This window comes from Morus notabilis, unplaced genomic scaffold, assembly GCF_000414095.1.
Source record: "Morus notabilis unplaced genomic scaffold, ASM41409v2 Scaffold1296, whole genome shotgun sequence".
NCBI lineage: Eukaryota > Viridiplantae > Streptophyta > Magnoliopsida > Rosales > Moraceae > Morus > Morus notabilis.
In genome coordinates, this window is record NW_010367016.1 from 183857 (window position 1) to 197918 (window position 14062).

Sequence of the window (14062 nt, forward strand, 5' to 3'; positions counted from 1 at the left end):
TGCAACAAATAAATAAATTTTAAACATGACGATTTAAATGATTGATTTTAAAAGGGCTTTAAGATGTACTTGAATTTAAGATTTCTCACGAAATCCGTTTTAAAGTCAAAATTAAATGGCCCGATTGAATTGGCTAGTTTTAGAAAGGCTTTTAAAGAGCATTTGAAATAAGAGTTCAAATGCTGCTCTGTTTGAAAGATATTTTTAGAACGTTTTATCTTAACTGAAATTAAGAAAAGCTTTTAGAAATTTAGTGATTCACTTATTTGAAATTATTGTTACAAATTATGAAAGTATTCTTTCTTATATTAAAAAAAAAAAAATATTCCGCAAATTTTAAGAAACCCCAGTAAGTACAAGTTAAAGTTTAAGTTACAGTGGCGGCCTCATAGGAGGGTCGTCACAAGGAGGTGGTGTCATTCCTTATAAACCGGGACCTATCATCATCCTCAGGCGATGTAAGACTGCACAACTAACCCTTTCTTGGTCACCCCTATGGGGGCCCAACGTCCTCGTTGGCCACATTTCCGGCTGGGTAGAGTCTCTGATACCATATGTAACGATCCACACCCCCACCTGGTATGATATTGTCCGCTTTAGGCCTGAGCCTACACGGTTTTACTTTCGTACCTTACCACAAAAGGCCTCATACCATTAGGAGGTGGTGTCATTCCTTATAAACCAGGAACTATCTTCATCCTCAGGCGATGTAAGACTGCACAACTTATCCTTTCTTGGCCTTGTGTCTCAAGGGATTGATGGCTGTCACACACAACGTCTTCCCAATAAAGTGAAGGCAGATTTCATAATGAATTTGTATCAGTATGTGTAATATTGTATTATATACTCACTATTGTATTCTATCTATATTTTATTTGCACCAGAGATGCATGACGGCAACTTACAACTGCTACAGTCAAAATAGTATAAGAATTCGATCGTACTTGTCGGGGGATTGCATATTTGATTCATACGCAGCATGCTAACAACAGAGAGCCTCTCCACAACAATTTAAGCCAACTCTTTGGAGTCAAATCTGGCCCTGTGACAAAGGAGTTTGCTTCAGAGGTACTTTATAATATTCTATATATATATATATATATAAATCTTCTTAGCAGCTTGTGATTGAGGAATGTTTTCTTAAAGTATTGTTTTGTTGTTTTGTTTTGTTATTACGTTTTCTTTAATGTTTTTATGCTGTTCTTAGTATTTTATTGTAGTTGATATAATAAAACGTTTTTATTGTCAGTTTCAATTAATTTTTATAAGAGATGTGTTATTCCTTTACTGTGCACGTTTGCGAAATTGTATTAAGAGTTTTTCTCTTTTCAACTTTTCTTTTTGTCGAACGGTTAGTTATAATGTTTTATTCCTTTTCTTAATACGTTTGCATCATGTATATACTAGTTTTACTGTTATTCTTTTTATTATACTTTATGGTTATTTGTTTTTTTTTTTTTTTTTTGCCCCTTGTGTAAATGAATATGTTATCATCACTATTGATATAATCCTATACATGCTTAGTTTTTTGAGTATTCCATTTTTATTTTACCCTGCTTCCATAACAAATTGCACTATAACAGAAACAAGCTTTAGGAGTTAATCAACTTTGGCGAGGAAATTCAATCACGCTTGTGATTGATGCTTTGTGTTCAAGGAATGCAGATTGCTTCCGAGTCGACCGTGCTTGAAATCGAGGAGTGTGTGACGTTTTGGAATCAAGTAAGGGTACATTTCATAACAAACCGCTCTATTTTGGACAAAATATTTTATCGTATACTTACTATTGTATTTTATCTGTATTTTATTTGCACCAGAGATGCATTACGGCATCATACAAGTGCTACAGTCCAAATCGTATAAGGATTCGATCGCACTTGTCGTCGGGGTGATTGCAGATTGATTCGAAATCGATCATGCTTGCGATCCAGGAGTGCACACCGTATTTAGAATCAAGTGAGGGCAGATTTCATAACAAATTTGTACTATTACGTGCAATATTATACCATCTACTCACTATTGTATTCTATCTGTATTTTATTTGCACCAGAGATGCATGACAGCATCATGCAAGTGCTACAGTCCAAATAGTATAAGGATTCGATCACACTTGTCGCCGGGTGATTGCAGATTTGATTCAAAATCGGTCATGCTCACGATGTAGGAGTGCAAAATGTCTTCAGAATCAAGTAAGTCCAGATATACCCACTATTATATTCTCTCTGTATTTTATTTGCACCAGAGACGACATCATACAACTGCTATATTCCAAATATGTCAATGGCTCGATCCCCATTCTGTTCGAGGAGTGCAGATTGCTTTATTGTAAGTTTATGTTTATGTTTATGTTTTTTTCCTTTCATTGTTATATGTTTTCATCATATCCTCGCTAATGTAATGTTTTGATTGCTATTGTATCGCTTTTATTGTCTCTGTCATTTTTAACATTATTATTAGTGTCATTTTGTTTCCTTTCATTGTTATATGTTTTCATCATATCCTTGCTAATGTAATGTTTTGATCGCTTTTATTGTCTCTGTCATTTTTAACATTATTATTAGTGTCATTTTGTTCTGACACTCATGTTTCTTCATCTTTTGATTATCTCTAGAGCATGCTAAGGATGCCTTTCTATCGTTACTGATCTAATTCTTTATAATGTACTTTATTGATATAGTTTTTTTGTTATACAAATTAATAGGCTTTCATTTTTGTTTTTCTTATTTCTTTTTCAATGAAAACATTTGTTAATGTATAGTGGGATGACCTATACAAAGAAGCGCTACAGTCTGTCACTAACGACATGACACCAGGTTAGAAAACATGTTTCCCACAGCAAACTAGCATTCGGATTGAGAATTACTCGCAGCAACTTTGGAGAGTCATGCAGGTTCAGAGTTAGCTTCAGAATTAGCTTCATAGTTGATCAGAAGGTCCTCAATCAGAGTAAGTTATTCAGCCAACAAAGACTCAAAACAACCTTAACCAGGGAAGTATTTTCTTTTTCTTATGATGTTTTCGCACACACCAAAGGGGTGATTTTGCACGTGGGAAGTATACATGTATGTGTGGACTGGTAGTGTTTCCTCTAAGTCTTGCTAAAGTTGTTTAATTGGTCTTGACAGCACGCCATGAGAAAGAACTACGGAATAGCTCATGAAGTAGCGAAATTGTCCATTTCGCTACTTCATGCACATTTCACACCTTACAATGTTACAATAACCATGATTACAATAAGCTAGGTTACAATGATTAACTAAGTGTACATTACTTTCTAAATAGTTAGTCATTTTATAACCATGATTAATCAAACAACTATACATTTACTCATTTTAAGGAATAAACACATTTTTTTTAGGGAAAAAAAAAAAAACACCAAAATGACAACTTTTTTAGGCATCACACTTATTACTTTCTCACTCAAGACAAAGTTTAGAGGAAATCCTCTAAACTTTGCTCTTTACACTTCCTTAATCAGGAGCTATTCCTCACCCCTTATAGTTTTTTCCATTTAGGCTCTGTCAAGAACTTAGAGCTTTCCTACAGTCCCCACTCGTATACTTTTTTTTTTGGTATTATTCTGTTACTCACAATACACGCTAAATTATCACTCTTTCTAATGGTTTCTTTTTCAAAGACATGTCTTTTCTTTATTCTGCGTCTATATGGTATAAAACTCATAGTTGATAAGTTCGGGCCATGCTTAAAGATAAGGACTATTTATATATGGCTCATCTGTTAACTAAGTTTTGCTCTATTTTTTGAGATTTCTAGAGAAGATTTTGCAATGAATAGAGAAAATTAAGGAAATTATTAGCTCTAACTTTTCAGCCTGTAAAGAATTGGACAATCAAAGGAAGAAAACAAAAGCAAAAAAGGTAAGTGTTCTGATTTTTATCTTCCTGACTGCATATGCATTCATAAACATTGTGAATCAGCAATTAGTGCAACTCAAGAAAAGAAGGATTTTCCTTTGGCAATATTATTTGAAAGTGTGTGTTTGGTAGACGACAAATTATCTCGGATATTGTTGAACTACTTATAATCCAAATTCAGATTTTGTTAACTCCTGCCTACTGTTATGGCTCATAAACCATATTTGAGATCCTGCAAAACAATTTGACCAATTGAAAACTAAAAAGGAACTAAGAGCCAAAAACTAATCCACCCTAATTTATTCGAAAGATAAATGGGATCTGTACCAACAAAAAGAAAAAAAAAAAAAATCAGAAGACAAAAGCAGCCATCACTTTTCAGGGCACCAAAAGAAAGCTGTAATCTCTGCAGTGTTGCAAAAATAGAGAAATTAGTATAGTATTACCTGCAATCAGGGATCAATGGCAGAAACTGGTTTGAAGGAATTGAAACATATAGCTCTCTTAGGATATGGTTTAAGCGAAATAATATCGTTGAATTGAGCTTGCACGGAGGAATGTATATCCGCAATATCAAATGTCTTCTCTTCATGAACGAGCTTATTCCTCGCAAGCCAAATAGTTTCCAAAAGTACAGAAGCATAAAGTAAGAAATCTCCATTAAAATGGCATAATGAGTTTGGATCACCAAATAATACCAGTTCCAAGAAAGTAGCCATGGAATCACAGCAGAGAGAATTTGTGTTGAGGCCCCACCGCGACAAGAACCAAAGAGGCCCAACACTCTGGCAGTACAGAAACAGATGGGTGGCACTTTCCGAAACCAAGCCACAGAGCGGGCAAGTGGTGTCCAAATCCATTAGGTAATTAACAACTTCTCGTACTGGCAAACAATCCAAAACAAGCAGCAACCAAAACGTCTTGTGCCTGTGCAGTATCTTGCAACTCAATATCTTCTCACAAAGTTGTTGCCTTGACGGGAAACCCTGAAAGCTGAACAAAGGGTATATGATATTCTTTAAAAATCCACTTGGTTGCAGCTCGTTGGCGACAACATTCGCCTCTGCAAATACATATTGATCACTGATGATACCAAATTCAATTGGGTCCTGGAGAGAAAGCAGGCGGATTCCGCAACTTTTTATTTTGCGTTTTAATGGATCTTCAAAACTGAAGTGAAATGACATCTCTATTACAGGATCAAAGTCAAATGCAGCTGCAGTTAGATGCGTGCTCATTAACACATGGTTTAAGCCATAATTGCCTCCAAAATATTTGGATTTTGACAAAAGTTGGAAACGTCTTTCACCATTACTGTTGGTTTTGAGATAGATTTCCCAATTTAAATATACGTCCTTGTTGATATCATCATTGTGGGCATTTTCAACAACAAAGCAAAAGGCAAAACCAATGAAATTTGTATACTCTGTGGGAAGCATCATATCTATTGAATCTCCAACGTTTTGATAGCTAAACCACTCAGGAATTTCATCTCCCGGATAAGAAACAATAACTTCAAGCGGAGTCACATGCCTCTCCTGTACCTTAATTAGCAAATCAGGATTACGTCAAATATGAAAACTAATACAGTCATCTTAAGAAGAGAAAGAAGAGATATACCTTCTCGAATCTACAACCTTTTTGTGTAAGTGAAGTGCGGAAACCGGCATCCAGATGTAAAACATACACATTTTTACAAGAGCAAGAAGATACATATAAATATATACCCTATCAAGTCTGGCTACTACTAGTTCCCTTGCAACGGAAAAAATTCTAATATTAAATTCAACTTTAAGAAAAGACATACCTTATGTTTCGAAACTGGTAGTATTGAGGCATAGAATAATGCTCTAAGCTGAAACTCAGTTATGACATTCTTGTGATCCAACTTTAAGCAACCCTCAAATGAAAACCGCCTCTGAAAGGACAGATCCCCTTTAGGCCCTTGTGCAAGTAGACTCCATGAATTTGACACCATCTCCATTGATATGCACCCCGCTGCATAAACAGCCTGTATGGAAAGAGGAAGCTCTGGTAAAGACTGAAGGAACTTGCAATCTCTTACGTACAAACGCTTCAACTTAGAACGTTTGATGCTTTCAGGAATTCTAATAATATTTGATTCACAGAGATTTAACACGTCTAATCCGGGTAAAGAGAAGAGCCAATCAGGTATTTCAGGTACACGGGTTTCTTGTAGGACTAATTTTGTAATCCCATCAAGTTTTTCATTTGAGGAGGGCCATGGTCTAATCCACGGTTCTTGTGTTTGAAGCACAGTTAGATGTTCCATGGGCTCTTTAATTTCTGGCAAGTAGTTTAATGCTAAACAACCACCGATGTAGAGCTGTTCGAGAGATTTTAACTTAGAAAAGTTGGTCGGAAGGCTCTCAAGCCTTTTGCAGTTTGTCAAATCAAATACCAGGAGATGAGAGAGATGCTCAATTGATGGCGGCACATTCTTTATTGCTGTCTCATCCATATACAAACATTGTATATTTTTTGGAAGTTCTGGAAATTCGTCAATGTTTGAGCAGCCAGATAACATAAGATCCTGCAACAACTCCAGCTTGCAAATGCCTCCTGGAAGACGCTCAAGGCTTATACAGCCACTGAGATTTATCTTTTCCAAATTTAGTGCCAAAGAGAGGTCTGGAATTTCAGTAAGCTTCTTAGATCCTTCAAGATTTAGAACTTTTAAGCTCACAATATGCTGTCAAGAAAGAGAAATACAGGAATAAATTATATTATGCCTGTTACATACAAAACATATTTAAAACAAGTGAAAATTAAACTATACCTGAACGCCATCCCAAAGCTTCTCAAGCTTATTGTTAATCAGGTGTAGCTCAATAAGATTTTGAGGTAAAAATTTTGGAGGCAAACGTTTTAGAGGAAAACTATCCCAATGAAGATATCTGAGCTCACTAGGAAGACATTTAAGACCTTTTTTTTGAAGTTTCAGCTTTTCCTCAACATAATAACCAAAAAACCGAAGGAATTTGAGATTAGGCATCGCTTTGAAAAGTCTAGGACTCATGCATATGGCAGCACGAATTTTAGACATGTCCAGGGACATTCCTTGAATTTCTGGGGTTGTCTGAAATTGAAACAATTCATAAATGAGCATGCAAAAAAAAAAAAAAAAAAAAAAACCGGAACACACACAGACGAACACACACAATGTATATGGTACTTACAGTATTATTTTTCAAGACACTACAAACATCTTCAGCAAACCAAAGCCTGCTGCGCCTTCCAGGCTCATTAGGAGATTCCTGACGAACAATTTCCTTACCCATGTCTTGTACCAGATCATGCATAGACAGCCGGTTGGAACAATCAATTGTTAAAAGAGACCTGTCAATGAGAACACTAATTCCCATATCAACTCCCCAGCGATAGCTATCGAGTATTCTTTTTGCATCATCCTGTTTCATACCAATGAAGAAAAAAACTATATCGAGAAATATATTTTTCTCTTCGGAACACAGACCATCATAACTTACTTTCAACACATTCTGAACTTTGTCATAGGGAATATTTTCCAACATTTTCAGTTCACTTTCCCATTCTTCTATGCTCTTGGAACAAAGGTGACAGCCCAAAACTTTAAGGGCTAAAGGAACACCTTTAGCATATTCAGTGACCACTCTTTTCGACATTTCTACATAAACTGGTGAGGGAGAGGTTCCCTTGAATGCTGAAGCATAAAACAGTTGAAGAGCATCATGAGAATTTAATTCATCAACCTCATATATTCCATCAGCTTGGATATTTTTCAGAACTTGCTTATCTCTAGTTGTTATAATGATTCTACTCCCCAGGCCAAACCAATCGCGATCTCCAACCAAATACTCTAACTGCTCTACATCATCTGCATCATCAAGAACGACTAGCACCTTCGTACGCTGAAGCCTATCCTTTACAAATTGATTGACATTTACTATTTTCTCCTTCAACAACTCAGAGAAGAGTTTCTTTTGTAACTCTTGAAGTTTATGTCGTTTTGTCTCCTTAATGTCTCTAAGAAAGCAACAACTTTCAAATTGAGGAGCAAATCGACTGAATATGACTTCGACCAGGGTGGTTTTTCCAATACCGCCCATGCCCCAAAGTCCTACAATAAGAACATCTAATGAATTGAAAGATAGCAATAGTTCAATGTTTTGAACTTGTTTGTCAATTCCAACCAGATCCTTGAATTCATCTTTAGATGACATGTTATCCAACCTGTTTAGAATGTCTTTGACAATTTCCTCAATTACTTCAGACTCGGATCTGGCGTACATACCAAAACAATTAATCTAAGAACTAATTATAAAACATGCACATCAAGTTATGAAAGAACACATGGAAATTATTAACTTTTAGATCTTGTAAGAAGAAAAGAGATCTAGCAACTAATGATTAAATAAGCCATTTTGCAAATGTGGGCTCTTTATCGGGAAATTGGGGGAAGTTTGGCAAAACCATTGCTCTCTTTGGTTCGTAGGATAATTTATGTTATTTAAATTTTATTGTTTAAATTTAAAATTCTGAAATTCTTACAGCGAAAAGGTTCAAATCACCAAATTTCAGGTGGTCAAATACAAAAAATGGGAATTTATATAGGGTCCTTTTAGTTCGTTGATTCGAGTTGAGATGTGACTTTACGTGAGAGCTTTTTACTGTAACAAAAAAATTAGATATGACTGTTTTTTAGAGCTTTTTATTGTAGCAAAACTCAAATCGGTGAAATGAACGGGACCATAGATTTTTCAACTTAAACAAAATCCGGATTTTTTGTTCCAAAAGCATGTTCGGATGGTGAACTTGATTCAAATTGGACTGCATGGGCCCAGACCTACGAACTGAACTTGTACCAGATTTCACAACAATTCAACTTAGTACCGAATGAGCTTCATGTTAGGTATCAAATTAAAAATAACAGAGGCTACTTAGATAATATAGGACATTAAAGGCTCGTTTAGTTCGTTGATTCGAGTTATTAATTTAAGTTAAGATGTGACTTTATATAAGAGCTTTTTATTGTAGTAAAATAATTAAATACGACTATTTCTGAGAGTTTTTTACTGTAATAAAACTCGAATTTTAAACTCGAATAACTGAAATGAATGAGCCATAAATTCACCTAATGTCTCCCACCAACAGAAAAAAAATAAAATAAAATAAACGAATTACAGAATCTATCAAACTGAAAGCTTCGAGTTAGTGCCTGTTTTTTTCTTGCATGGCTCTATGATGTATGATCGAAGGAAAAGAGAAATGTTTTACAGAGAAGTACCAGAGATTAGAGAGACCAAAGAATTGCAGAGAGTTCTAGAGCAGGAAATCTTAAATCTCAATACTTTTTCATCAATCGAATTATGGAATTCAATCACAAAGTATCCGATAGAAAATTAAAATCAACTGATGCTTTCCATCAACAGAAGAAGAAAAAAAAATCAATCAAAGGAATCAATAAATCAAAATTCTTCAAGCTAGCTGGTGGTTTCGTTTTTTTCTTTTCTTTGTTTTTTTTTTTTTCCTTGCATGGTTCTATGATCATAACCGAAGGAGAAGAGATAATTTTTTTTCGGAGAAGTAAAGCCAATGGAGATTAGAGAGATCAAAGGAGCATAGAAAGAATTCCAGAGAGTACTAGAACTCGAGATGGAATTTGAAATCTCAATACTTCTTCATCAACAGAAATCTGGTATTCGATTACAAATCTCCTACAGTTAGACAAACCAAATTACAAACTATGAAATTAAACCAAGTTATAACAAGGAATAACAACCAATGTTAAGAACCGGTTTAAGAAAAGTAACGAAGTGTAATAGGGATAATAATACAACATTTGATTCAAGAATTCATTTTTCATTCATAATATGCAAACATGTCCTGAACTGACAATGTAAAACTAACCTTAATATCTGTTGGGTGTGTGGCTTCAAATTAAGCCCACAAAACATGTTTTTTGGTTTGGGCCCAACGCCCATATATTTCCCTTTATTTTAGCGGAAATAGTAGAAAATATGCCAATATGAAAAGCTTAAGAAAGTATATAGGTTAATTTTTAGTTATAGAAATTAATAGGCCATAACTTGTCAAGTTATGGTTCATAGCCAGATAAGTTATGGACAAAATTGTCAAGTTATGGTTCATAACCAGACAAGTTATGAACAAAAACCGTAAATAACTTGTCAAGTTATGGTTCATAACCAGACAAGTTATGGACGAAAACAGTAATTTAGCATATTTATTAACTTATGTAAACTATTAACTTATTAATTTTAATTCATCTCAAATTTTGGCATATTTTCCTCTTTCTCCCTTATTTTAGTGTTGCGGCAGGTTTCGGTTTTGCCGACTTTGACTTGGAGAAAGCATTATATATGCTATATGTATATATTAGAGGCGTGCAAGAGTATAGCAGCCGCATTGTATTCTCCCATTAATACATATTTTCTCTCTTTTGTATGGTGTAAGAATATTTGGTCATAAAATTATTCTTTGACAGTTAGAGTTTTTACTTTTGGGTTGAGAGATTTTAGGTGTATTCGAGATTTGCATAGTGAGAGATTTTTGATAGGTTTTTGTAATTTGCTTTGGTTATAATGGAATTTCTTCGCTATTTCTGTTCGTGGACGTAGGCCAAAAGCCGAACCACATTAAATCCTTGTGTCTCTTGGATTTTTTTGTTATTCATATTTTGTCTTGAATCTGCTTAATTTGACGTTTTGGCAAACAACTGGTATTAGAGATTTGGTTTATTTGTCAAATTATTTTGGGATTTATGACTTCCACAAAGATGACAAAGTATGAAATTGTAAAATTCGACTGGAAGAATGATTTCAATGTTGTCAGATGATGTGAAAGAAGACCTCTTGGAAAGGGCACACAGTGCTATTCAACTGTCGTTGGCAGACGAGGTGTTGCGCGAGGTTACTGACGAGTCTACTGCTACTGGGTTATGGCTTAAGCTTGAAAGTCTGTATATGACTAAGTCTCTCAGCAATCGGCTCTATTTGAAACAACGTTTGTACACTCTTCGCATGTCAGAAGGTATATCTATCAAAGTCATCTTGATGAATTTAATAGAGTTATTCTGGATTTGAAAAATATTGATGTGAAAATTGATGATGAGGATTAGGCATTAATTTTGTTATGTTCTTTACCTCGTTCGTATGAGCACTTTGTTGATACTATGTTATATGGTAGAGACACTATTTCTTTAGAAGATGTTAAGGCGTCTTTGAATTCCAAAGAACAAAAGAAAAAGGAATCTGAAAATTGGGATGAAAATCAATCAGGTGTAGTGGTTGTTAGTGGTAGAGGAATTGAAAAAAGTGAAAACAAAAATAGTGGAAAGCCTAAAAATAGAAAAGGCAACTGCAATTATTGTTGCCAACCAGGGCATTGGAAAGTTGATTGCCCAAAGCTTAAGGGAAACAAGGAAACTGGTGAAGAAGCATCAACTACTATTGTTGAGGATTTTAAGGATGATGATTATGTCCTATTTGTGTCTGGTGATTGCGTAGGCAATTTCAATTTTTCTTCTTGGATTCTTGATTCTAGATGTTCTCAACATATGTGCCCTAATAGAGATTAGTTTATTGACTTCCAGTCTATTGATGTGGGTGTTGTCTTTATGAAGAATACTATGTCCTGTAGAGTTGCTAGTGTTGGAGTAGCCAAAGTTAAGATGTTTGATGGTAGAGTTACGACTTTGACTGATGTTAGACATGTGTCAGATTTGAAGAAAAGTATTGTTTCTGTGGGGACTCTCAACTCACAATTTTATCGGTATTCTGTTGAAAGTGGAGTTTTGAGAGTCAATAAGGGAGCTTATGTGGTGATTAAGGGAGAGTTGCATAATGGCCTCTATTTTCTGCAGGGTAGTATAGTTGTTGGTGCTAGTACTGTGGTCTTATCTTGCTTAGATCCAGATTTTAAGATCACTCGTTCATGGCATTTTCATTCGGGTCATGTGAGTGATGTGGGGATGTCAGTTTTGACGTTTGTTGAAATTTTAAGATCACTCGTTCATGGCATTTTCATTCGGGTCATGTGAGTGATGTGGGGATGTCAGTTTTGACGTTTATTGATAACTATAATAGTGTACAATTTGGTGAGAGTTATGGGTTCTGCGAGAAGAAGATAGTGAGACACCGCACTATTTGAGATTTGTCACAACAGTTGTTAGTCGTAGATAGTATGAATTCAACTCTCTTAGGGAAAGCTTGTTGTTTGCTTTCTAAGTTTGGTTTTCCAGCCTGCTATTTGGTTAGATCTCCATCAACTGCATTTGGATTGAAGACTCCGTTTGAGGTATGGTTTTTTTGCTCTGTTGATTTTGTTTTGAGATTTGGTTGTTCTGTGTGTACTCATGTGAATGATGGTAAGCTTGAGCGAAGGACAAAAACATTTCTAGGATTTGAGTTTAGGGTGAATGACTATTGGTTGTGGTTTGTTGAGCCAAAGTCACTAAGTTTGGAAATGCGTAGAGTTGATAATTTTGTCATCTTATGTGAAGAAAGGGAGTCACTAGTTGCATATACAGATCCAGGTGTTCGTGAGCAGGTAGAGTTCGACAATTTGGTTTGTTTTGAATCACTTCTGACAAGTATGGTGACCAAGTTGGTTGCCGTTTAGAAGTTCAGGCGTCGTTTAGACTTATTAGGTGTTGCAAATTGAAATTAACCTTGTGGGGTTTTGGAGGAAATGACGGACGAGTTTCATATTTTGGCTTGGCTTAATTTTCGTTAAGGTAGAGAGTATTAGGTGTGGCTTCAAATTAAGCCCACAAAGCATTTTTTTGGTTTGGGCCCAAGGCCCATATCTTTCCCTTTATTTTAGTGTTGTGGCAGGTTTTGGTTTTGCTGACTTTGACTTGGAGAAAGCATTATATATGCTATATGTATATATTAGAGGCGCGCAAGAGTATAGCAGCCGCAAAGAGTGATAGCAGCCGCATGGTATTCTCCTATTAATACATATTTTTTCTCTTTTGTTTGGTGTAAGAATATTTCGTCATAGAATTATTCTTTGACAGTTGAGTTCTTAATTTTGGGTTGAGAGATTTTAAGTGCATTCAGGATTTAGTTGATGATAGATTTTTTATAGGCTTTTGTAATCTTCTTTGATTATAGTAGAATTTCTTCGTCGTTTCTGTTCATAGACGTTGGCTACAAGCTGAGCCACGCTAAATCTTTGTGTCTCTTAGATTTTTTTGTTATTCATATTTTATGTTGAATTTGCTTAATTTGACGTTTTGGCACAACAATATCCCAAAATAACATAGATACGTCATTCGAATTTAGAACAAAACTAAAAAATTAAATTAGTAATATCTCTAACTCCATCTATTTGAATTTTGGTCAATCAACGAAGAGGAGGCTTAAAAGGAGAAAGTACCATACCTATTGAAATCAATATTCCAGCCACACACATTGGCTGCTTCTTTCAAAGCATTTCTCCACATTTGCACCTTTTCATCCTCAAAGCGCTTTTCATGCTTGGCAAATGCCGCCGCATAGCTGTTTTGTTGTTGGCGTATGTCTGACGGATCGACATGATAAAAAATCGGAACAACGAGCTGCTTGTTTACCACTTTGCACCGGAGGATGTGAGCGAGTTCGGTTAAGCACCACGACGAATAAGCATAATTCTTCGAGAAAACAAGCACAGAAATCTTCGACTCCTGAATTGCGTTCAAAAGAGAAGGTGAAATTTCCTCTCCTTTCTCAAGACGATCCTCGTCTATGTAGGCACGAACTTTTTTCCGACGCAAAGCTGCATAAAAATGGCCGGTGAAGTTGTGGCGAGTGTCCTCACCTCTGAAGCTTATAAAAACATCATACATTTGTTTTGGAGCAGAAGAAGATGCAGCCATAACTAAGCTCTCTGAAAACAGATGTATATAGTAGTAACAGTAATCTGGTGTTAGTACAAGAGTAGACTCGAAGTCGTGTATAATATAGTTTTGAAGTAATTGAACCTTTCTCTGTAAGCATCTTTGTTGAAACAAAAAAAAAAAAGTAAATAAATAAATAATAAGAAATAAATAAATATATGTATACATATAACTTGGTCACGTGGATAATTTCCTGGAGGAAGTAAATGCGTATGCGCAAAATATAAAATGTGAAAAAAAGGAAAAGTTGATTTTAATGGGTTAATTTACTTCAGATGCCAATATG

At 35.3% G+C, this 14062-nt stretch overlaps 1 protein-coding gene across 1 annotated transcript; it reads right to left on the reverse strand.

The window, feature by feature from the left end:
- Positions 1-4327: 4327 nt before the first annotated feature.
- Positions 4328-13755, reverse strand: LOC21392601 (disease resistance-like protein DSC1). The gene is made up of 6 exons (XM_010111675.2): positions 13283-13755; positions 7385-8156; positions 7076-7306; positions 6676-6975; positions 5683-6588; positions 4328-5419 (listed from the first exon to the last, which is right to left on the reverse strand). The coding sequence occupies exons 1-6, from the start codon at positions 13753-13755 to the stop codon at positions 4328-4330; spliced, it is 3774 nt and encodes a 1257-aa protein (XP_010109977.2).
- Between the last annotated feature and the right edge of the window lie 307 nt (positions 13756-14062).

Bases quoted from the DNA above. Each gene is read 5' to 3' on its own strand.
- LOC21392601 (XM_010111675.2), bottom strand. From the start codon at position 13,755: ATGGCTGCATCTTCTTCTGCTCCAAAACAAATGTATGATGTTTTTATA. The intron at 7,307-7,384 runs GTAAGTTATGAT...GGTATGAAACAG, and splicing joins AAGTTCAGAATGTGTTGAAA to GATGATGCAAAAAGAATACT. The intron at 5,420-5,682 runs GTATGTCTTTTC...TTGCTAATTAAG, and splicing joins TACCAGTTTCGAAACATAAG to GTACAGGAGAGGCATGTGAC.